Source organism: Cyprinus carpio, chromosome B3 (genome assembly GCF_018340385.1).
Source record: "Cyprinus carpio isolate SPL01 chromosome B3, ASM1834038v1, whole genome shotgun sequence".
In the NCBI taxonomy this organism is placed as follows: domain Eukaryota; kingdom Metazoa; phylum Chordata; class Actinopteri; order Cypriniformes; family Cyprinidae; genus Cyprinus; species Cyprinus carpio.
This window is the reverse complement of record NC_056599.1, coordinates 5,026,627-5,052,027: the sequence shown is the minus strand read 5'-3', so window position 1 is coordinate 5,052,027 and position 25,401 is coordinate 5,026,627. Positions and strand designations below refer to the sequence as shown.

The 25,401-nt window shown below is 37.2% G+C and overlaps 2 protein-coding genes across 3 annotated transcripts in view; one reads left to right on the top strand and one right to left on the bottom strand.

The window, feature by feature from the left end:
• Positions 1-2,240: 2,240 nt before the first annotated feature.
• The window catches only part of LOC109074666 (zinc finger protein 883-like), a 30,792-nt gene continuing 7,631 nt past the window's right edge, over positions 2,241-25,401 (bottom strand). The window contains exons 2-3 of one of the 2 annotated variants that reach the window (XM_042721194.1): positions 18,439-18,846; positions 2,241-2,922 (exon numbers count right to left, since the gene is read on the bottom strand). In XM_042721194.1, coding sequence (XP_042577128.1) covers positions 2,897-2,922; positions 18,439-18,846 — 434 coding nt within the window. In that variant the 3' untranslated portion in view covers positions 2,241-2,896. Of the gene's footprint in view, positions 2,923-17,246; positions 18,847-25,401 lie in introns of those variants that run through there. The other variant, XM_042721193.1, reaches the window with a different exon arrangement.
• Positions 7,893-9,184, top strand: LOC109074665 (protein HP-25 homolog 2-like). Its single transcript, XM_019090687.2, has 3 exons — positions 7,893-8,212; positions 8,555-8,683; positions 8,779-9,184. The coding sequence occupies exons 1-3, from the start codon at positions 7,951-7,953 to the stop codon at positions 9,054-9,056; spliced, it is 669 nt and encodes a 222-aa protein (XP_018946232.2). The 5' UTR covers positions 7,893-7,950; the 3' UTR covers positions 9,057-9,184.

Genomic DNA, 25,401 nt, shown 5'->3' with positions numbered 1-25,401 from the left:
AAATATTTTAGAATAGAGTTGACCAGTGGCGGACTGGGACAGTAAATCAGGCCGGGAATTTGACTCCACCCCAGGCCACCTCTGTTCCTGCAGTCACCACCACCCAATTCATGTGTCCACCAGACTGCTAAACTTGTAGGCTAACCCTGTTAGTTAATGTAACAGGTAGACTACAATACATAATATGAATGGATAAATAAATAAACCCTCAACTCACTAGGAATACACCATCTATATCATCTTTCCCTGAATCCCTCTCTCTCTCACTCTGCACATCTAGTTTCTCTGCAATATGAAATAAACACTTTCAATAATCTATATTAATTATGCAGCCATCAACTGTATGTCCCAATGATCACAGTCCTACTGATGATCTTATAAATCATAAAAGCACATATTGTTCTAAGAGTATAGCCAGCATGTTTACTTTTGCTTATAGCTTAAACTTTACCGGAAGGTTCCTGCTCTGACTCAAAAACTGAACTGTCCACTCCCTCTTGTTCAACAGCAGGAGCGCTGTTGCTTCCTTCTACACCTTAAAAATAAATAAAACATTGTAGACTAGGCTACATATTGTAGGCTAGAAATTGAAAATCAAAATTTCTGGTCAAATTTGGCACTAAAAAATATTGTACCCCCATATGTAAAACAGTGTGCTAGTTTGTCATTAAGATGCTCTTTTAAAACTTCTATCATTATATATATATATATATATATATATATATATATATATATAAAATATTTTTTTTATATATATATATATATATATATATATATATATATATATATATAAAATATTTTTTTTAGAATAGTTTTTATCTATTGTAAGTCGATTTGGATGAAAGCGTCCGTCTGCCGAATGATTACGTAAATATAAGGGGTGGAACAGTTCAACTTTTTCACAGTTCGGTTTGTTACACGTTTTTAGAGTCACTGTTTCGGTACCGTTGTATGTGCTATGTTTATGGAAAAACTATACTTTCAAAAAATATATATTTTATCATATTATTAAGAAATATTTTAACTACAAGCAACAGCACAAATAAATACAATAGAGTACAGATACAAATAAAATAAACTGACTTTCAGGTATAGCATCATTGCATTTTGGACTATAAATTAAAGATTATTCTTTATTAAAGTTACAAAAGCTTTTCAAGAGCAGTGAGTGATTTCTTTGTAGTTGCTGTTCGATTAATATAAAGACTGTCAATTTAAAAGAATGCACTGATCCAGTGTTCGTATTCGTATTAAACAAGAGTGAATGGGTTGTCCACGTTTTTTTTTTTCTCATCGCTGTTGTTGTAATGTCTGGGAAGCCAGAATGTTCATCCATCAACAGAAACGTATATTAACTGAACCCTGTTTGTTTTACGTGTTATTTATAGTAACGTTAAACCATATTACAGATGCTTTGTCAGATTTAAGCTGAACAGCGGTCCCAGCGCGTGCCGAACCGTGTGTGGTGAACTGAACAGTTCGATTTTTTTTTTAGTGAACCGTCCCACCCCTAGTAAATATAATGTAAATGTAATTCTGCCCGACCTGCTCCCTTACTGGCGAACATGGCTGGGATTTTGCATCAACTTGCTGCGTGGGTTTGTTGCCAGGGCTTTTCTCCTTTTTATACGTTTCCTCTCTGCTCCTCCTGTGCTTTTACGCTCCATTTTTTGCACTGTTTTCTAAGATGAAGCATACCTCTGGATATAGCCAATTAGGCAGTATTTCGCTGATGTTGGGTCATGTGGTGGTGTCATTTTCACTCTGCGATCGCCTGAATCGTAGATTCATAAGTCCGTCAATTAATTCGCAGTTGCACGTCAGCCTGATCGACTGCACAGCGGCAGCCGGCAGGCCAGAATGACCATCAGGCCACCGGGAAATGTCCCGGTGCTCCCGATGGCCAGTCCGCCCCTGGAGTTGATCTTATTATTTTCCACTGGCAAAAGAGTATTTAAATTTGACCAGATTTTCCATTTCTAGCCTACAATATGTAGCCTAGTCTACAATGTTTATTTATTTATTTTGAAGGTGACGAAGAAAGCAACAGTAGCACTAGTGCTCCAAGTGCTCCTGCTGTTGAACAAGACAGTTCAGCTTTTGAGTCAGAGCACGAACCTTCAGGTAAAGTTTAAGCTATAAGCAAAACTAAACATGCTGGCTATACTCTTAGAACAATATGTGCTTTTATGATTTATAAGATCATCAGTAGTAGGACTGTGATCATGGGGACATATACAATTGATGGCTGCATAATTAATATAGATTATTGAAAGTGCTTATTTCATATTGCAGAGAAACTCGATGTGCACAGTGAGAGAGAGAGGGATTCAGGGAAAGATGATAGAGACAGTGAATGCCTTGATACTCCATTTGATTATTTTGCCCGTCCATAGTCTAAGGATTTTGATTTATTTTTTTAAGTATCACCCAATTCAAACAACTGAAAGAGCCAAAGAGTTTAGCAGTCAGGTGGACACATGAATTGGGTGGTGGTGACTGCAGCAACAGAGGTGGCCTGGGGTGGAGTCAAATTCCCGGCCTGATTTACTTCCCCAGTCCGCCACTGAACCAGTCCCTTACAATGCTGGTGCGGTGGAAGGTGACATTATCCCAGACAACAACATAATTAGGCAAATGTGGTCTAAATAAACCTCTTTCTTGTTCTGGAATCAGGTCTCTGTAAAGTGTGTTTAGGAAGGCTAGGAGAAGTTGGGTATTATAGGGCCCAGTGTGTGGAATATGTGTGCTCACACCATTCCCTGAAATGGCAGCACACATTGTAATACTGGCCACACGTTGGTCTGGTGTGTCAGTTGTGGCTCGGTGTCCACATCTCCGGCCTTTGGACAGATTGAACCCGGCCTCGTCCACAAAATCAAGAATGTGGGTTGTTTCATGTCCTTCGAACTCCATGATTCTCTATGAAGAAACACAGAAACAAAATAAAGTAAATTTTTATTCTAGAGTTCAGTAAATGTTTTCTCTTCTTATGGGTTTCTAAAACTTCAAGTAATACAGACATCTTAGAAGTACAGTAAAACTCATTAAGTGCACACCAATAGTTAACCTGGACATACTGGTACCGCAGCTCCTTCACTCTTTCACTATTCCTCTCAAACGGCACCTTGTAGAGTTGCTTCATCATCATTTGATTATTATTATTGTCATTTATGATTGCACTTTGGATCTCTCTTAGCCTGATGGAACTGTTGCAAATCTCTTGTTCTTGCTGATGGTTAAATACTAAGGCTTTGCCACCAGCATGAGGTTGTTGTGCGCTTCTATAGAATGTACAAATACTGTAGACTTGCATTTACCTATACAATATTGTTTATAAAATAATTGTTTATTGTTTTTAAAAATGCTTTACATACTGTAAAACAAAAAAGATAAATACATATTTACCTGTTTTCCCTACGAAAGGTTTGCACAATTGATGACACTGTGGACCTGTTTACATTAGGCTGTACTCTTCGACCAGCCTCTTCCATTGTAAAACCAAGATTTATGACATGATCCACAAGTGTGGCTCTGATTTCATGAGAGACTCTGACTCTTCTATTTACGCCTCTTGCTCTATTATATGTATATTCCATAAATATCTGACACTGATGTTGTGTATACCAATTTTTCATTACTGAATGGATCGTTTTGAATGTGATGGCTTACACGATGAAAAAGGATTGAGAAGTTGTGTAGAGTTTGACCGTTTAAGTGAGAATCGACTCATCAGTTTTGATCAACAAGCCATATGCAATTAGTTCAGACTTACTGTTTGCACACATGTGCCAAAGCATTTGCAATTTGCTCAGATCAATAAGAAATTCCAATCTGATGTGAACAAGAAGCTTATTTGGGGAAAAAAAAATTAATTCGATACGAGGGGGAAAAATAATTCAAAAATTGAGCCAAAGCAATTGAGAAAAACTGTAATGGTTCTCCTTATAGAAACATGTGATTTGTGTCTATAATGTTTTAAAATTTTGAAGATCAATGTACCTCATACATAAGTTTATGGAGGTAAAATTTATAAAATTACATCAAAAGGTACAAAATTTTGAATAGAAATGGTCTGTTAGACCAGGGTTGACTTATGTACTTCAGCATTTCTGTTTTTGTTTGTTTGGTTGTTTTAGAATTCTGTAAAAGCTGATATCAGAACAAATGCCACTGATGTGGAAACCAGGAAAAACATTGTTCAATAAACACAAATCACCACCATTCGCCATGGTTTTAACAGTAAAACTACAGGAACAACTTGTGGCAGAAACGGTCTAATGTTTTTGAGTGTTTTTAAATGCTTCACACAACTTTTCCCAGCACTTCAAAACTTGAAGTATTACCAAATTTGAAAGTTATTTTTAATGTGACGATATTTGTTCATCCTTCATAGGTTTCCCCCATGTATAAAACTAAAAGTTTCATAATGTAGAAAAGCAAACAATTATTTAAAAATTAAAAAGGTATTAAATGTCCACTAGATGGCTTTAGAGTAGTACTTATAGGCCAATTTTCACTCCCTAATATATATTTTTGTATTCATTAAATTATATTTAGACATTATGAATGACAGTAATAAAAGTACATTTTATCAATGTAATATATTTATTACATCTGTAAGACGTCTGCTAAAGATCTGGGAATCATCTGCTGTCTACTCTGATAAATGTCTCAGAAGCAGTTTTACATGCATTCTAATAAATGTTTATTTTAGACATCTGACAGGAAACATCTTAGAGACGTACTGCAGATGAGCAAGCACTCTTGAAAATACATCTTGCATATGTAAATGCAGACACTAAATAGACGTCTCCGAGATGTACATGTGTGATTAGGGTGAGTGCTTTACTGTCAGGTGCTGGAGCCACCTTCTGTAGAACTTAATGGCACTAGTGCTGGTGTCCTCAAACGTTAGTCTGGAGACCTACAGTGGTTCTCGAAGTCAGAAAAGTCATAACAGTGTTAGAAGAATGTTGTCTGTGGTATATTTTCACTGCAAAACAATAAGAAATGCTGCAAATATCACTGCAAATTTTGAGGAAAGCCGCAGCAACATCAGTCATTTTAGGCAGCAAAAATCTAAAAAAAAGTTCTGCAAAATCCTGAAGGGACTGACTTTTGATGAAATCTTGTCCGAAACCAAAGAATTTTAATGAATCAAATGTAAAATTATGGCTTACTGAATCAAAAACTTTTCTAAAATCCAGAAAAAGTATTAAAGGGTCTCCATTTAATAAATTACTATACTGCACTAAATCAATAACTAAATGAATATTAGAGGAAATGTGGCAACCTTTCTTGAATCCACATTGAGTTTCATCAGTTATTTAATGCATTTTTCATACGTTTTGCAAATTTCACTGAATTTCTACAATTACATTGGACATCTTCAGATTTAATGTTTAAAGTTAAAACTCTGTGATAAGTGAGAATAGCAGGGGAAATTTTAGTTTGCAAAACATTTTGTTCTAATTCTGAGGTGGTCTATCTAGAGCATTATCATGAACCATATTCAAATCTCCACCAATAATTACCTTTACCATTGGAAGTTTAGTTGAGAGAATATTTACATTTTCCTCTATAGTGTCCAACAGATTATGATTCAAAACACAAGAATTATATCCATTTATATTACATAATATAAACATATTGCTGCCAATTTCAGTAACTAAAATTACCTAATGCCCTTTGACATCACATTGGTTATAAACAATTTTCCCTCTAAATCTGCCTTCCAAAGTGATCACACCAGCTGAATGATTAGTTCCATGTGCTAACCAGAACTCATCACCCCACTGGTTCTTCCGAAACAAAACGTGAACAATTTTGAACAAAAAGAGATAAAGTTATTTGTTTGTAGGCATGCCTCTAAGGGGTCTGCAGATCAGTTCAACCGCATTGTTCAGTTTATCTTTTGGCCTTCCGCATTAAGCTTGATCGCTATGCCTTCAATAAAAGCTTTTGGATCCAATATAGTAGGCTTTCTTGTTGTCTTCCCGTGCTTTCTTCACATGTGGCCACAGTAGCGATCATTTGTCCTTTTCTTCTTTGATCCAATCCTCCACTTAGCGAAGGTTGCGCTGTTTCAGAAATTCGCTATTTTTGCCATTCCTCCATATTTCATCTCGCACAGATCGCAACGCGAACAGAATAATGACAGCACGAATCCTGCCCGGCTGTGGTTTGGCGAGCCTGTGAGCAATATCAATGACATCAAATCCTTTCTGGCAAGACTCTGGGGAAACAATGTTGCAGATTTCAAGAACTTTCGCTTTTATGTCTTCGTTTGGTTGTTCAGAGAGACCATAGAGGCGTAGGCACCAGCATCTTTTGTAATGTTCAGCATCAGTGAGTCGCTCTTCCAGATTGACAAGTTGCTGTGCAAACTTCTCATCAAAACTTACAATCTTCAATATCAAGAATCTCAACGTACAATACAGGTGATTTAAGGATGTTTTGAGATCCTCAATTGAGTTTGAGTAATTAAAAATCACTCGATCGAGTCAGCCCTCCCATTAATAAACATTTAAAGTAAAGTCATAAAAAATACCTTCCAAAAAATAAAACAAAGAATCACAACCTTTTCTCCTATTTGTCATGGGGCTGCTTAGTGGAATGTCAGGAGCTGGAGGGAGAATTTTTGGTAGGTCTCCTGAAGACGAATCAGTTGGAGGTGAGTCTGGGGCAGCAGATGAGTAGACCTGATCTAATATCACTTTCTTTTGTTTATTTTTGGTGCTCATCGTTGGCTTGTTAGCAAGGCCATTACGGCTGTCTAGATCACAGCTTATCTTTAGTGCTTCTTACAGAAGCACCTGGGCGCTCAACCAGGTACTGGTGCTGGAGTAGGCTATTTGCGTGTGACCTGTTATCATAAGTGTCCTGTAAGTGTCCAATATTTTAAATATGGTGGTTATTGCCAATACCGGTATATCGACACACCCTAAATTAACATGATTTTGATATTTCATGATTTTCATATCAATGTTATCGCCAATGCCGGTATATCGCGGCATCCCTAGTTTGATTGATGGTTTCGGGAGACACAGAATTATTGAACTATGTTGGTAATGACGAGTGGGTGAGTACTTCATGGTTAAGGCTAGATTTGAATTTACTTATCCTACCTGAATAATCATAGGGTTAAAGGTGTAAGATAAGCACACATCGAATAACAACAGAAACTTTGATCCAGAAAAAACAAAAACACAAAATGAATAGGTGAGCACATGTCAGGATCCTGTCACCAAATTCGTAAACATGGCAGGACAAAGGACAAATACACTTTTAAAAGGCTTCACCTTAAACCATTGCGTTTTAATTATCTTTTGTCATGCCTCAAAGAAGTACACTTATATTTATCTATTGACTAACTAGTTTACTTTTAATGTTTTTAGAATATCATATATATACTGTGAATTCTGAAAGTAAAAGGCGGTATTATGTACAGATGTTGTTGAGACAAAAATCTATGTAAAACCCTCTAATAAAACCTAAGAATGTTTTATGACTTTGTATTTCTTTGTATTACTTTTTATATACTTTGTATTACTTGCAAATGTTTTGATTACAAAAACTGTTAAGTATGGAGAATCCAGCAAAAAAAAAAAAAAATGTCTCAAACATAATGGAATGTATGTCTAGTCTTGTACTGTTATGTCTAGTCCAAAGTTCAGTGTTTTGTGCAGATCAAAGCTGCCAAGGAAAACATGTACTGCTTTAATCTGTCAATATTGCATCAGTTTGTAAAACATTAAGGTAGCCAACAGTATTTTTTCAGAAACAGTCATATGCTGTTTTTTTTTTTTTTTTCTTTTTCTTCTTTCTGTCATTGGCTAAATTGTTTATCACATGTGAATTACAGAAGCATCCTATTTGTAACATACAGATAAAAGCATTCACATACAGCACAGACATCTCTAACACGCCTTAGCTAAAGCATTAAGAATGAGGATAACAATAGCAGTTCTTCTGCTTCTATACAAATGTCTTATATTCAGTTTGGCTGCCACAGGTTTGACCATGGCTACAGAACTGGTCACCTCTGAATTAAGTACTAAAGATGAAAACAAACAGCCGACTTGTCCTTTGAAAATATGCACAGATTTACTGAAGGATCTTGGAGCCACAGAGAAGCAACTAAAAGCTCTGGAAATCAGACTTGCTAACAGTGAAGATCAGATTGAGAAAATCAAAAGGGAACACCTAGGTGAGACTGTAGTGTTTTTGAAGATGTGCTATAATATCATATACACTGAAAAACAATTGGTGTATGATTTATTTTATAATTACTGATGAAATTTCCTTGCAATGTCTCATTAAAAACCTTTTCAAAGAAATGGCATGCATCACATTGAATTAAATGTGAAATTTTGAAGTAAAAAGACTGAAATAGTATTTTCCTTTAAAACGCAGTCCAATAATTTTTGTTTTATATAATAATAATATATATATTTTTTAAAAAAGTATTTCAAAAACTGTTATATATCATTTGTCTGCATTGCTACTAAGCCAAATTTCAACATTTTAAGACGGCATATGTTCTCTTTAGACAGGCCAAAGGTGGCGCTTTCAGCTTCATTAGGATTAAATGGTTTCTTTGGACCGGTTAAAGCAGATTCAACACTGGTTTACAAGCATGTCTTCATTAATGTTGGTGACCCCTACAACCAGCACACAGGTATTGTTAATACATGCTGCTGAAAATAATATCAACGCACTTGTATAATTCATGTCTACAGCTGTTTAATGGAGAACTGTCTCACTCTTTAACAGGGATTTTCACAGCACCGGTACGGGGAGTTTACTATTTCAGTTTCTTCTACCATTGTGCAACTACTCATGGAACATCATTAGGCTTGTATAGAAATGGAAAGCAAGAAGCATTAACAAGTCACCACAAGAGTAAAGATTCTCCAGAGAACGGAGGCAATGGCTTAACACTGCTATTGGAGAAAGGGGATCAAGTCTATATGGTACTCCACAAGGACACATGGATCTGGGATTCAGGAAATGTCACAGTGTTTAGTGGTTTTCTAATTGATGCCATGTAAATAATATACACCCTGGGAACAAACATAACAGTTAAGCAGCATGTTATGGGTTTACAGGTTAAGGTGAAATACCATTACTTAATCCAGTCTTTGTTTGATGTGAATAAAACATTGCAACATCAAAACAACCAGCATCAAATTACTTATTATTATTATTATTATTATTATTATTATTATTATCATCATCATCATCATTATTATTAGGGGTTCAAGCGTGAAGTGCTTAAACCCTATTGGGTCATTCCATGTCAACTCAACTAGAGGTCCCAGGTTCAAATTTTTTATTTTGCTTTTTTGTTTTTTTGTTTTCTGAAGAAAGATAATCATGTACAGGTACATCTAAAAAAAAAAAAAAATAGAATATCATGGAAAAGTATTTTATGTATTTTTTTGTAATTTAATTAAAAAAGCAAACATTTTTATATTCTAGATTCATTGGCAACAAACTAAAATATTTCAAGAGTTGTTTGATTCTGATGGTAATGACTTACAGCTTAGGAAAATTAAAAATTCAGTATCTCAAAAAATTAAAATATTTTCTCAAAGATAAATCAAAAAGGATTTACAAAACAGAAATGTTCAAGATCTCCAAAGTAGGTTTAATTATGCACTCAATACTTGCTTGGGGCTCCTTTTGCACAAATTCCTGCTTCAATGCGGCGTGGCATGAAGGTGATCAACCTGTGGCACTTTTGAGGTGTTATTGAAGCCCAGGTTGCTTTGATAGTGGCCTTCAGATCCTCTGTATTGTCTGTCAGATGTTACTTATCTTCCTCTTCACAATACCCCATAGATTCTCTGTGAGGTTCAGGTCAGGTGAGTTGGCTGGCCAATCAAGCACAGTAATATTATGGTCAGCAAACCACTTGGAAGTGGTTTTGGCACTGTGGCAGGTGCTAAAGTCCTGCTGCAAAATGAAATCAGCATCTCCATAAAGCTTGTCAGCAGATGGAAGCATAAAGTGCTCCAAGATCTACTGGTAGATGGCTGCATTGACTTTGGATTTGATAAAACAATGAACCAACACCAGCAGACGTCATGGCACCCCGAATCATCACTGTCTTCAGAAACTTCACACTGGACTTTGGATTCTGTGCCTTTCCTGTCTTCCTCCAGACTCCAGACCTTGATTTCCAAATGAAATGCTGAATTTACTTTCATCTGAAAAGAGGACTGTGGACCACTGAGCAACAGTTAAGTTCTTTTTCTCCTTACCCCAGGTGAGATGCTTCTGATGTTTTTTTCCGGTTCAGGAGTGGCTTGGTACTAGGAATGTGACACCTGTAGCCCATTTCCTGAAGACGTCTGAGTGTAGTGACTCTTGATGCGCTGACTCTGGCTTCAGTCCACTCCTTGTGACGCTCTCCCAAGTTCTTGAATCAGCTTTTCCTGACAATCTTCCCAAGGCTGTGGTCATCCTTGTTGCTTGAGCACCATTTCCTACCACACCTTTTCCTTCCCATCAACTTTCTATGAATATATTTTGATACAGCACTCTGTGAACAGCCAGCCCTTTTAGCAATGTCCTTATGTGGCTTAACCTTCTTGTGGAGGGTGTCGATGATCATCTTCTGGACTACTGTCAAGTCAGTAGTCTTTCCCATAATTGTAGCTGCATGTTCTTAACTAGCCCAAGAGGTACCCAGTATTTATACTCAAAATTAATCAAACTGAATATTCTAATTTTTGAGATACTGATTTTTTTATTTTCCTAAGCTGTAAGTCGTAACCATATGTTATCTGATGGAATGAAAAAAATATACATAATAAACTAAAATATTTTGTTAATAAAAAAAAAAAAAAAAAAAAATCTGATTTTAGAGTTTGACAATGAACACATTGCAACCAATGCTTGGGACGGCCCACATAAACGAGCAAAAATGCTTTACATGTCTTGAAATAATAATTTCTAAACATAGAACATTGACTGTCAGTCTTTATTCACCTGTTTCTCGTTGTTTCTCATTAAAATTCATTAAAGTAAATAGTGTAAATAACATTGCTAATGTCATAGAATAGCACATAGCAGTGTTACAACGTGCCCCATCTGCGCATCTGGAATTTAAAAGTGGTTACTGTCTTCTGATCAAAGCATTAAAAAGCGATCTGAACTGATAAATAACAGATTGGAGATTAAAATAAAATTACATTTATCTCATTATAACTGAATAAAGAAAACTGAGATGAAAAAATGTACTTAAGCCAGAATTGTAATTTTACTATGGTAAAATAAATTGTAAGTGATATCTTCAAAAGATTTTTGAATTTTGGCGCATTTTTTTTTTCTGTATAACGTTGATATGGTAACTAATAAATATTCAAAACCACATGTGATCGCTGAGTGAGCAGGAGCACGAAGGTGCGCGCAACAAAAATTACGCGAATATTGATGGTCTACACGCTTATAAGTAGAAGACCGCACCAGAGAAGGTGAACATGTTGGTATTCTTGTGGGGGGGAAAAAAGAAAAAAAAAAACCTTACAAGCACTGTCACCGCCAGCAAATTTAGTTTTACTTTACTTTTCAGATGAAAGTACTTTTTACTTTACTTTACTTTGTTTTCATTTTGAAAAGCTTATCTTTGCTGTTTACCTCACATTATGCTATGGAGGCTCTCTTTTATTTTTCATTTTTATTTGATTCCTCGTTTTTGTTCAGAAACGTTTTGTAAGCTAGTTTGACATTGAATCCTACTGTTTTATTGTTGTTGTGCATTTTACTTAATAATAACAATGAATCCATCTTTATTTTTAGTCTTAAAAGGAGAAAGGTGTATGCATAGATTTAAGCAAAATACAGTGTCGGAAAACATTTAGTCACAGTTTTGTGGAACTTAAAAACACTGTCCTGCATGTTAACATAAATCAAACATCAAAATATAGAAATTATTTAAAATCCATTTTCCAATTCTGAACACATTAATTGACTCCACGCACTTAAAATCTTAAGTGGCAGCTGTTTTAAAAAGAAAATCTTTGTAAAATTTGCAAATTTATACATAAGTATGTGTTGTTGTTTTTTTAAACAGTTTTTTTTTTTTAAGTAAACAAATTTACTTTATCGATTTGCCCCTGAAACTTGGCAAATTTTAGCCTGTACAAGTGCATCAATATCAGGCATCATGTCCTGGGTTGCAGCCAATTTTAGAATCTCATTTAAGTGCTTATGTGTGAGCTCTGAGCGCAGCGTCGTTTTATTAATATTCATTACTGAGAAAACTTGCTCACAAATGTAGGTAGTCCCAAACATGCACAACATTTTTGCAGCCAGTGCTGTTAATTTAGGATAGCCTGGCAGGAGATACTAATAAAATGTGTCCAAGCCCACAGAGGCAAATTTGTCCTTCAATTCTACATCACACTTCAAATCAGTTATTTCAAATTGCATGTCAGCGGGCACATCAGAGGCTCTGACTGTGAATGGTGAGCGAAAAACTGCGAATTCTGTTTCGAGTTCGCTAAAGACCTGAAATCGTTTATCAAACTCCCTCAGCAACCCTGAAATCTTGTCTTTGTACTGTCTCACGTCAGGATTAACGCTTGCTGTGCACACATCTCTTAGACAGGGAAATTGAGCAGGGTCACCGCCATCTGTCTTCCATAACGTGAGCTTTAACTTGAATGCACGTATGCTGTCATAATACTGTGTTACAATTGTTTTGCGTCCTTGCAACATTTTGTTCAGATTATTCAATTGCTCTGTAATATCGACCATCAGGTCCTGCAGCCATAGTCAGAGGAGTGTCTACGTGGTGGCCAGGGATGGCACCGCCCCCCCCCCCCCCCTAAATCTGGCTGGCCACCCCAGGTGCCCCCCCCCCCCCCCAGATGTCTTGCGATAGACTTGTTTTTAGTAAATTTCTAACTGCATCTGGAAGGTGGCGGATCCTGGCACGTGTAGCTGCCTAGGGCCGCTTTCTTCTCCTCTTTATACTTAATTTTAGGCGGTTTCTATAGCGTGCTATTTGACAGAGATCGAGAGCGTATAATGTTACGTGATCCATGTAATGCGCGAGCACGAATCTCCACTCGCAAGTGGATTTCCTTCACTCACACAAAACTGGATGTGTGCTTTTAAATATACATTGTTCTTCTATGAATTGGCTCTGCTTTTGCTCAGAGATTACGTGTATGATCAAACATTCTTGCATCACTGAAGACTAGAAGCACCTTTTTTCTAATTCAGATGAGGAGTAGGCTTATCTCATTAAATGGAAGCAAGCTGATTATAGTCAGCCTTCTTTAGTTATTTTATTAATAGCCTACTTATTTTAGTTAAGTGCTTAACTTATAAATATGCATTAATTCAATTGTTTTATTAAGTGCATTTGTATTTTGTTGTTTTTGTACATAGTTTTGCAATAAAAGCGTATTAACCAGGTTCCAGAAATAATTACTGAGGGTGCTTCTAAAATGAGTGAGGGTGCTCTAGTCTTAATGCCCATTTTCACATCCCGTCTATTGCTTTGGTCATCATTGTGTCAATCACTGCTACTTCGAGAGTGAATCCCACATAAATATGCAGATGTCATTCCCGAAACTTTGCTACGTGTGTGTGGCTGAAAAACAAAGTTCTACATTTTAAATGGATCATAGACTAGAAAGCTTGCAAAGCTTAAATAGACACGCCCCTGGCCATAGTGGGCACTGTAATTCCTTAACAGGTTTACCTTTTCCCTCCATGAAATGTCAGATTTCCCCACGTAGATCAAAGAAGCGCTTCAGCACAGCACCTCTGCTTAACCATCCTACTTCAGTGTGGTATGGCAGACCAGGGGTAATGTTACAGTCACTGAGAAGGCTGTCAAACTGATGATGATTGAGACCTCTGGTTCGGATGAAATTAACAGTTCGGACAACCACCTCCATGACGTGATCCATTTTTAACGACTTGCAGCATAACGACATGCGCCCTGATGCAAAATGCAATGCAATGTCCAAAAATCACCCCCTCCATTTGCGGCTTGTACTTTCTCTCTGAACTTTGTCACAACAGTTTGTCAGTTCATCAGCATGCATTGATAAATAGCATGTTGTAGCAAAAAAAAAAAAAAACCTTCTCTTGCGACCAACTCAGAAAGTTCGACCGGAGGGAAGAATGAGCGCTGAATTGCCCAGCTCCCTGTCAGTGATCTAGCACCACCTCAGCACCTCTGTTCAAAATTTTCTGCCGCCGCCCCTGGTACATTGATGTATTTTTGAAAAGCGAAAATTACGTTTTCCAACTCTAAACCAAATCCCCTAGTAAATTGGGTTATTAAATACAAAACTAGCAAAACGAGTTGCGCGGTGTCCCCACCACTTTTAAAGCAAAGTTACGCCACTGCTTTTAATGCGTTATTTGTTTTCCGTGCCTTTCTGAATACAGACACCAACCCATCCCTGCACATTACATCCCCTGCACAGCCTGGAACATAACATTTATTTCCATGATTATCCTCGGTTGTTTCTTCACAATACCTGCAGAACTTCAGCTGGCGGCTGGCAAAAAACATTGGCGGGTATAAGCAAATGTTGGGGTGTAACTATAAGTTATCCTGACTGTAATGTCACAGTCGGTGTTAAGTTCTGATTCACCTATTCTTCAGTGGTCTTTTGCATGCACAAGATTTACATAAGGAGGAAACAATTGTGTTTGAGGCTCATGTTATGTCATTTCCATCTACAGAACTGTTATTATTCAACTATGCCAAGGTAAATACAGTTTTCCATTCTATGGCACATTTAAGCAAGTACTACAACACTTATTCACATGCAATCGGTCTCTCAATAATGCATTCAAACAAATGTAATACAGCATATGTATCTGATTTTTAATGAGCAGAAATCTGTAAGAAATGCATTGATCCGTAGGTAAAATAACTGATTTTTAATCACAAACAAAATCATCACAAAAAAAATCAGAAACTCAAAAAGCAGCAATCATAACTTTTAATGCTGACAACCATGTTATTGGCTTGTCACATGGTAGAAAAAAGTTTGCAAACTAGTGTTCCAATAAACCACTTTGAAACTCTCCTCTTATTTTATTTTTCAATATATGTTATGAACAGAACTGTGCTATTTCAAACATACTAAAATATTTAAGACATTGAGTGGTGTTTCTGATATCAGTGAGCGAGGAGCGGAGCAGGAGCGGAAAATGGTGAACCCGGAGCGGAGAGATTATTAAATTCTCGGAGCTCGGAGTGGAAATTATTGACGATCCACTCCACTCAAATACTCTGTATGTGGCTTTTGATGGCTTTTAATGAGCGTCCCCCTACAGGATTTAACACAGAGTAATAGCTCACTACCAGTTACAAAGACAGTCTGTCATAAGCAATTCCAGTAGCAATTTTCATCAAGAAATTTCTTAAATGATCCTTTCACGGTAGCCCGCCACCTAGTGGCAAAGGGTTTTTTTTTTTTTTGGCCCGATGCCAAACTACGTGCCGACTCTAGCAGTAAACAGGTGAGAAAGTAAATGGATTGTATATTGGTTCCAGTGTTGGGCAAGTTACTCTGAAAATGTAATCAAATGACTGATTACTCCTTTTAAAACTAATCACGTTACTGTTCTGATTACTTTATTTCAAAATTAATCATTAATGTTACATTACTTTTTTCTCCATGAAATTTATGAAATCCACGCTCCCGATAAATATTTGTTATTAAAGCATTAATTCATAGAACACTGTTATTTTTAACTAAAGCAAGTGGCTGCTGTGTGCATGGTTTGGCAGAACGGCAGCAGAGAGTGCTGCATTTAAAATCTCTAAAAGACATCTCAGTTCATCGCAATCTCTCAGATATCTGTTATCACACAATAAAAATATGCATAATGAATCTACATTTTACCCTTACTTCAAACGAATGCTTAGTTTGTGTCTCATTATTAGCCTATTATTATTAATAACAAAACAGGTTAAAACAGTACGATGACAAATTCTCTTATATTAAACTTTGAACTTTTAATAAGGAAAATGTTTTATCCGCATTGTAACACAAAAAATAAATCGTCTTTAGATTTCCCCTTTCTTTAAAACGTTAGTTTGTGATTTATTATTAGCCTATTAATTAAAACACATAAGCCATAAAATAGTACAATGGTACAAATTCCCATAGGCATTTAACCATCTAACTTTTATTAACAAAAACGAATAAGATGGATATTGTAACCAAAATAAAAAAGTATTTCCCCCTTTTAAAACAAATGCTTAGTTTGTGGTTCAATGTTTTATTTTAAATGAAAACAGCAACAATAATGACAAATTCGCTTAGCCTATATTAAAGGAAGAAATTAAACTTTTATTAACAGAATTTGGATCAGCATCTCGCATCACTCTCGTCATGCGACAAACCAATCCTTGTTATAGCCTAAATAAAAGCTCTGCATACGCTTGCACCTGTTAATCGTTTATATTTTATATGAGTTCATTTTGCTTTTGTGCAATAAATGAATAACAATTTATTTGGTTTTAGATATTTTATGTTTAGATATCTCTACTTTGCGGGAGTCCCGTAAATCATTTTATTTTCCGGCATCCTGCACACACACGAGACTATGCACTCGCCTATCAAGTCTTGTCCCGCGCCGCTCTCTGTTGCGTCGAGTCTCACGGGAGCAGGTCTCTAATGCACTGGCACTTGACTCGACAGTGCGCTACATCCTCTTTACAATCTCTAGATTATAAAACACTGCATTCGGTCAGCAATGTAATGCAGCAGTAACGTATTAGACTAAACTGTAACAGTTAGTAACAATTGGACTTACCTGAAGGATATAAAGCATTTTTAATTTCATTTGTATATTTTTTCTATTATATTTATCTATGTTTGTAATTTGCTTATTTTCTAAGCTGATTCATTCACTTACAAAATCACCCTAATCATTGATTTTTTTTATTTTTTAAGTCATCTGGTGATTTTTTTTTTCATATGGCAATATACATCAGCGAGAAAAATTACCGCGATGTGAGTTTTTTCCAATATCGTGCAGCTCTACTAGTAAGTTTAGTCCAGCTAATAGGCTCAGTAGCTTCTGCAGCATGAACACAAACATGTAGTCCTCCATTGTTGTTGTTGGTGTTACATGACGTAGTCTGACTAGGGTCGAGACGTGGGTTGACTACACACACTAAAAAAACACAAGAATTTCCTTTAAAAATTAAAAACCAAAGAACCCGTCATCAAAAAATCAACCCACTCAGGCACCCAAAACCAAAAAAATTGCGATTTCACTCTCCCAAAATGCCAGATCCGTCTGGATGAAACACATATACCATACAAAATATTTACATATACAGCTTAATGCGTCTCCGTGTGTATGGGGCCTTACTGTGATTGTTTTTTATATGACTGTGCATAACAGATGACTTAATGAAATGCTTCCCACGTACATTGCAGTGATACGCTTTTTCTCCAGTGTGAATCCTCTCATGTTTATTCAGATCTGTTGAATGACTGAATCTCCTGTCACAGTGTGAACACCTAAAAGGTTTCTCTCCTGTGTGATTCCTCTCATGTTTTTTCAGATTTGATAAATCACTGAATCTCTTGTCACAGTGTGAACACTTGTAAGGTTTCTCTCCAGTGTGGATCCTCTCATGTGTTTTCAGATCTCTTGTCTGAATGAATCTCTTGTCACAGTGTGAACACTTATAAGGTTTCTCTCCATTGTGAAGTCTGTCATGTCTTTTCAGATTTGCTGAATGATTGAATCTCCTGTCACAGTGTGAACATTTGTAAGGTTTCTCTCCAGTGTGGATCTTCTCATGTGTTTTCAGACTTGCTGAATGACTGAATCTCTTGTCACAGTGTGAACACTTACAAGGTTTTCCTCCAGTATGAATCCTCTCATGTCTTTTCAGACTTGCTGAATGACTGAATCTCTTGTCACAGTGTGAACACTTATAAGGTTTCTCTCCAGTATGAATCCTCTCATGTCTTTTCAGACTTGATGAATCACTGAATCTCTTGTCACAGTGTGAACACTTGTAAGGTTTCTCTCCATTGTGAATTCTCTTATGTTTTTTCAGATCTGTTGACTGACTGAATCTCTTGTCACAGTGTAAACACCTAAAAGGTTTCTCTCCAGTGTGGATCCTCTTATGTGTTTTCAGATTTGATGACTGACTGAATCTCTTGTCACAGTGTGAACACTTATAATGTTTCTCTCCAGTGTGGATCATTTCATGTGTTTTTAGATGTACTGACTGGCTGAATCTCTTGTCACAGTGTGAACACTTGTAAGGCTTCTCTCCAGTGTGGATCCTCTCATGCAGTTTTAAACAGCACGCTGAACTAAAAGCTTTTTCACACTCAAAGCACATGTACTCTCTCACACCAGTATGTATGTTCTGATGTACTTTCAAACTTTGTAGATGCGAAAAACTCTTACCACACAAATGACATGGATGTGGCTTCTCCTTTGCATGAACTTTCAAGTGTTTCTTCAGAAGTGAAGCCCATAAAAACATTTTACCGCATTGATCACATGCGTGCTGCTTCTCTTCAGTGTGGATGTTGATGTGTATATTAAGGTTTGCTGATTGTTTGAAACTCTCCCCGCTTTGATCACAAGTGTGCGATTTCTCTCCAGTATGAATTCTCATGTGACGCTCAAAACTTGTTTTGTGTGTGAATCCATTTCCACACTGAGTGCAGGTGAAGGAATTCATAACTCTTTTTTTCTTTAAATCTTTCTGTTTGGTTTGAGAGCAACTCAAAGGTTTTCCACCAGTTTTGACATGATTTTTCTCCTCAACTTCACTTGATTCTTCATTTTCCTCTTTTTCTTCAATGAACTCTGAAATAAAAGTAAAAATGATTTATTTTTGGTATATTGTTAAAAGCTGAGAATGTCTGTAAATACACAATTTACTTTTTTTGCTTCAGATTTAATGACTTTTACTAATTTAATAGGGAAACCCGGTAATCATTTTGTAGCATCGTTGTTCTTTTGGGTCAATTTGACCCCAGGGTCTTTGAGCTGGATAAAACAAGAAATATCAAAATTTTACTAGGGCTGTGACGGTGGCAGATTTTTACCACTTTACCGCCGTCACAGCCCTAGTAAAATTTATACATATATATACATATATATACATATATATATATATATACATATATATACATATATATACACATATACATATACACAAAAAAATATATAAATACAACAAAATTATAAACGCAACACTTTTGTTTTTGCCCCCATTTCTCATGAGCAGAACTCAACGATCTAAGACTTTTCCAGTGTACACAAAAGGCCTATTTCTCTTAAACATTGTTCACAGTCTTTATCTGTGTTAGTGAGCGCTTCTCCTTTGTCGAGATAATCCATCCGCCTCACAAGTGTGGCATATCAAGATGCTGATTAGACAGCATAATTATTGCACAGGTGTGCCTTAGGCTGTCCACAATAAAAGGCCACTCTAAAATGCACAGTTTTACTGTATTGGGGGGTCCAGGGAGTCCGAAAACCAGTCAGCATCTGGTGTGACCACCATTTGCCTCACGCAGTGCAACACATCTCCTTCGCATAGAGTTGATCAGGTTGTTGATTGTGGGATGTGGGATGTTGGTCCACTGGGCAGTGTGAAGTTGCTGGATACTGGCAGGAACTTGAACACACTGTCATATACGCCGATCCAGGGCATCCCAAACATGCTTTTCAGCTTCCAGAAATTGTGTTCAGATCCTTGCAACATGGGGCTGTGCATTATCATGCTGCAACATGAGGTGAAGGTCGTGGATTAATGGCACAATAATGGGCCCCAGGATCTCGTCACGTTATCTCTGTGCATTCAAAATGCAATCAATAAAATGCACCCGTGTTCGTTGTCCGTAACATACACCTGCCCATACCATAACCCCACCGCCACTTGATCCACAATGTTGACATCAGCAAACCACTCAACCACACGATGACATACATGCTGTCTGCCATCAGATATACAGTGAAAACCTGGATTCATGCGTGAAGAGAACACCTCTCCAAAGTGCCAGATGCCATCAAATGTGAGCATTTGCTTACTCAAGTCGGTTACGACGATGAACTGCAGTCAGGTTGAGACCCCGATGAGGATGACAAGCATGCAGATGAGCTTCGCTGAGACGGTTTCTGACAGTTTGTGCAGAAATTCGTTGGTTATGCAAACCGATAGTTGTAGCAGCTGTCTGGGTGGCTGTCTCAGATGATCTTGGCGGTGAAGATGCTGGATGTGGAGGTCCTGGGCAGGTGTGGTTACACATGGTCTGTGGTCGTGAGGCCAGTTGGATGTCCTGCCAAATTCTCTGAAACGCCTTTGGAGACGGCTTATGGTAGAGAAATTAACATTCAATTCACGGGCAACAGCTCTGGTGGACATTCCTGCAGTCAGCATGCCAATTGCACACTCCCTCAAAACTTGTGACATCTGTGGTATTGTGCTGTGTGATAAAACTGCAATTTTAGAGTGGCCTTTTATTGTGGCCAGCCTAAGGCACACATTTGCTATAATCATGCTGTCTAATCAGCATCTTGATATGCCTCACCTGTGAGGTGGATGGATTATCTCGGCAAAGGAGAAGTGCTCACTAACACAGATTTTGAGAGATTTGTGAACAATATTTGAGAGAAATAGGCCTTTTGTGTACACAGAAAAAGTATTAGATCTTTGAGTTCAGCTCATGAAAAATGGGGGCAAAAAACAAAAGTGTTATGTTTATAATTTTGTTCAGTGTATATTGAAGGAGTGAATGCAGAGTTGTCATATCCTTCATATTGATATTAATTATATGTTTACATTATTTCTTGAATGACTATTAATCAAGTTATGGCAAGAGTTAAATATGTAACCTTATGTGCGCTTATGAGATATTGAAGAATCCTGCTTTATGCTGTACTTCTACTCTCTAAGATGATGACTTCATAGTGTGTGTGTAACGAACCATACTGATAAAATTCTAGCTAGGGCTAGGCGGCCTTGAAGTTCTGATAAGTTTTCTGCATATGTGTGTTAGTATCTGTCTGTACAGGGAGAAGCTCAGACAGTCCCAGGACAAATGTCCAACTTCCAATGTCCAGTGTATCAGATATATGTCTGTGGAAAGTTTATCTAGGTTTTGGAACAAACCAGAATTTTGTCGACTTATGCATTGACACAATTAGTATCCTCTGTCTGGGTATAATTGTTGTTGATTTTGAATTGTACGCAGAGCGGCCTACGAACTTCGAGAGTACTGAAGCTGACTTCTGCTGATGAAACTGCAAACCATGTTCTTCAGTAAATTTTTCTTTAATTGAACGCATCTCTGACTCCTGGTCTTCATTCATCATATCTGGTCCTTGGGTTTTAACTGTATATTCCCCTACAGTTAAATGGTGGAGAATGCGGACAGTTGTTCTTTGGTGACATCCCTGATCAATCAACAAACCAAGGTAGGAAAGATTTTATATTTAATATCGCTGGTTAGGGACTGTCTGTAAGTGGAGGGGGTCGAGAGAAGGAAGGACGGTAAACTCACTCAGACGTGAGTTAAACACCGGGCTTCTAGGGGGAAGTAGGTATACTGGTGTTAGACACCGGCTCCTGGGTGGAGCAGGTAAACTGGTGTCGTAGTTACGGTACACCTGTAAACGAAGTAACCTTGTGAGTAAAAGGTGTACAAGTGCACATCGGTAGGTCTTAGAAAGAGATTATATTTAGAGATGTGTACAGTTACAGGTGTACAAGTGCACACCTATAGGTCTAAGAGAGAGACGTGAATTTGAAAGGTGTGCACAGTCCGAGGACAAAAACGCATTCTTAAAAGGCACGAGAACCCATAAAGGGCAGTGCTGGTTAAGCACCGAGAGCCAAAGGGCACGTTAAGCCGTAAAAGGCAGTGCTGGTTAAGCACTGAGAGCCAAGGCAAAGTGCATTTATGGCCGGGAGAGCCATAATAAGGGTATTGGAAAATACTGAAGACGCTAGACGGGGGTTCTAGTCGTAAATCGCTCTTCCAACTCTCGACCACCCATTACAGACAGGGGTACCCCGTTCTTTAGTGAATCGGTCAGGTCAGTGGTTAGGGAACAGAATACCCCAAAATTAGAGTTAAAAATAGATAGTGATAATCTATATGCACATATACAGATAGATATATAGGTTAAGGGAAAGGACTGATTGATCTGGGATGCATCAGGAACAATCCCGAAAGAGCTAAAATTTTGTATTCATGACCCTAATTGGATTGGACCAGTATATGGAAATTCTGGAATATACTCTGCAGTTTCATCACGCAGAAGTCAAGTGCTGTTGGTAAGATCGCCGCCTCAAACTCTTTTTGGTTTATGATAGAAATATGACTGACAAATTAGGTAACTTGCTCAGCCCTGATAGAAATCAGCTCGGCTCTGAAGCTCTGACTTTAAAAATATTCCCTGAATTCATTGAAAGAATGGTCAGTCTGGGCTTTGCTTCAGATTGGAAAGTTAAAACAAAAACTTGATTGGCTTTAAACAAAGAAAGAACCAGAGAGATAAAAATTTCTAAATATATGTGCCTATTTGTTAAAAATAATCCCAGAAGTAACGGAGTGATGCGCATAGAAGGTTTAAATGACAAAGAATGATATCATAAGATCTGTTCTAGTTCCTATAAAATTGTTGAAGGTCCTGACAAGGCATATTGAACAGAATTCTGGGTTGGTGAAAAGACCGTAGGCATACAAATTGGCAGTAGCATTTTGGAAAAACTTAGAAGCTTATGTTTTGCTTTAAAAGATAAGATTGCTTTGACTGCAATCTCATGCTAGCCCCACCATGACTCTGGTTTAAGCTGTAAAAGTAACAGACATGTTCTGAGTGGAGAATTTCCCATTTGCAGTGAAAAATTATAGTTTGCATATGAGATTATAATGTTGTAAACAAGTAACATAAATGGGGGTTTCAAAGTTAATTTAAAGAAACCACAGCTAGCATGACCCGAAGTAACATATCTGGGTAAGATATCACCTGACAGATTTAAAACCATTGTTAAAATTCCAAAGCCATGGCCAGAATTAAGTGAATGAATACATACAAGTTGATTTAAAAGTAATGACAAGGACTGCAAAGAACTTTGAGAAACATTTGAGTTGCAAAAATAAAGTAAAATACAAATAAAAAGTGCATGTCATTTCTGACAAGTTTTAAGCTGGGCTAGAGTAAAATGATAGTATGATGAAATTATGTTAAAAATGAATGAAAACGCATTACTACCTAGGGCTGTGCGATATGGGGAAAATATCTAATTGCGATTTTTTTGACAGATATTGCGATTGCGATTTGATTTGTGATTTTAAATTTGCAAAGTCAAGCTCCAGCTCAGTATTATCATTAATGTGCAGCACAGTATGAGTATCAAAAAAATACAGAAAAAAAAAAAAAAAAAAAAAAAGAAATTCTTACAGTTTCCATTAAACCAATATTACATATTACATCCCACCAATATTATGCCATATTACATCCCACCAACAGAATCCATCAAATAGACACCATTATAGTGTACATTAAAACCAATACAATTCCCATTATAACCCAGAAATTTTGGGAGGGGTTCTATATATATATTTTTTTTTCAGCAGGCAAGATTATAATGGTATAACTACTTTTACAGAATTAACTTAATTACTGAATTTCACTGGAAAAAATTGTTTCTTTTTTTATAAATAAATAACTATTTCTTTAGTCAATTTTTAAAGTATTGCATATGTTACATTGTATTTGGGGTTTTAAGAACAAGTGGAAAATGTGCTGAATGTTTCATTTCATTCAAGTGAAATTAGCAAGCAGTTAGACTGAATTTACATTCCTTTTAAACGCGGAGTCAGGCACGAGTTGACGCAGGTTGCACACGTGCGTCAAGCCTCATCCAGACTGCCAGATGCGCTCGTGGAGATTTTCGGTGTAGATCCGCGCGCGATTATAACCGTTCGTTACGAAACAGGCTGCGTGAGTGCGGCGAGTGTGAACAGCTCGTGCGTGACTCGGGATTCGCGTCACGTGGGGAAGAGAGGAGCGAGAATGAGAAGCATTCACAGACATGGCTGTGTGTGCGGTCTTCTGAATTGTGAATAGCGAACATGCAATATAAACTTATTTCAAATTAACATTACTAAAAAAAAAAACGAAAAAGAAAACCTTCATATACTAACAAAAACATCTAAGAATGTATCTTTTATTCTCCAGTACTGAAAACAGAACCGATAAGGGAGCTCTTGATATGCATTGTTACGCAGCTCTTGCAAATTACCTTTTTTGTTCGTTGTCTGTCATTTCGAAGCTTACATTACATACGTTTTTCTTTAGTTTTAATTTGTCTAACTATCGATCTGACCCTGTAGACACCATAATCCCACTCTGTCTCTCTCCCGCTTTGTGTTTTTTTTTTTTAATGGTGGGCGTTTACGCAGTTGGCTAGAGCAGAGCTGATTGCGGAGAACAGATGTGCACTCAATTTATTGGTTAGTAAGACTGTCACTCAAGGCAGGCAGTCATGCATATGCTCTAGAAGAGAGTAATATCGCGTCCACATCCCAGGCTTTTGCGTTTTGCAAATCGCAACGTCGCAAATCGCGATTGCGATTCGATTAATCGCACAGCCCTATTACTACCAGTCATGAATCCCTCAGAATTCTCTCTCTCATTCAAAGTCACCTAAAATGCTGTTATCTGAGCCTGTGTTTTAAGTGATAAGCTGTTTATAGTAAAGCACAGTGTTTCAGTCAAATCATAGACACTGAGAAAGTTTGGTGAAACTGTCAAAAGATATTTTGCACAGTAAGAGAGTGGAGCCGGGGATGGTGCTCTTCTTCTCTTATCAGCCTGATAAGCAAGAGTAACCCAAACGAAGCAATGATTTTAAGCATGGTTCGAAATGACATAGGACTCTTGGGGGGTCCCCTAAAATTTAATTATTAGAGGTTCTGAAGACTACCATGCTACACATTATCCCACCTTCAACATTGGTCAATATAATTTTGCCTACAGTACTGTAGGCAAAATTATATTGACCAATGTTGAAGGTGGGATAATGGTCTTGGGATGTTTTTCATGGTTTGGGCTAGGCCCAGTATTGTAGTGGTGTCTGGAGAAGTGGCTATAATCTAACAGGTAACCCTCTAACTCTGGAGAAACAGAGTTACAGCAAAGTGACCCAAACAGCTGCAGGTATATTGGGTTGCTGTCCCTTTAAGACAAATGCATGTATCTAATACCGGTAATGACACGCATCCGTTTTCTTTCTCTGACTGCGTTTACGTGGAAACTCGTTGAGACGGGAACTTTGACTTTTTTTTAATCGAGCACACCGTTATTTTTTTTTATTTTTTTCGTTTAAGCACAAATAGATAAGAA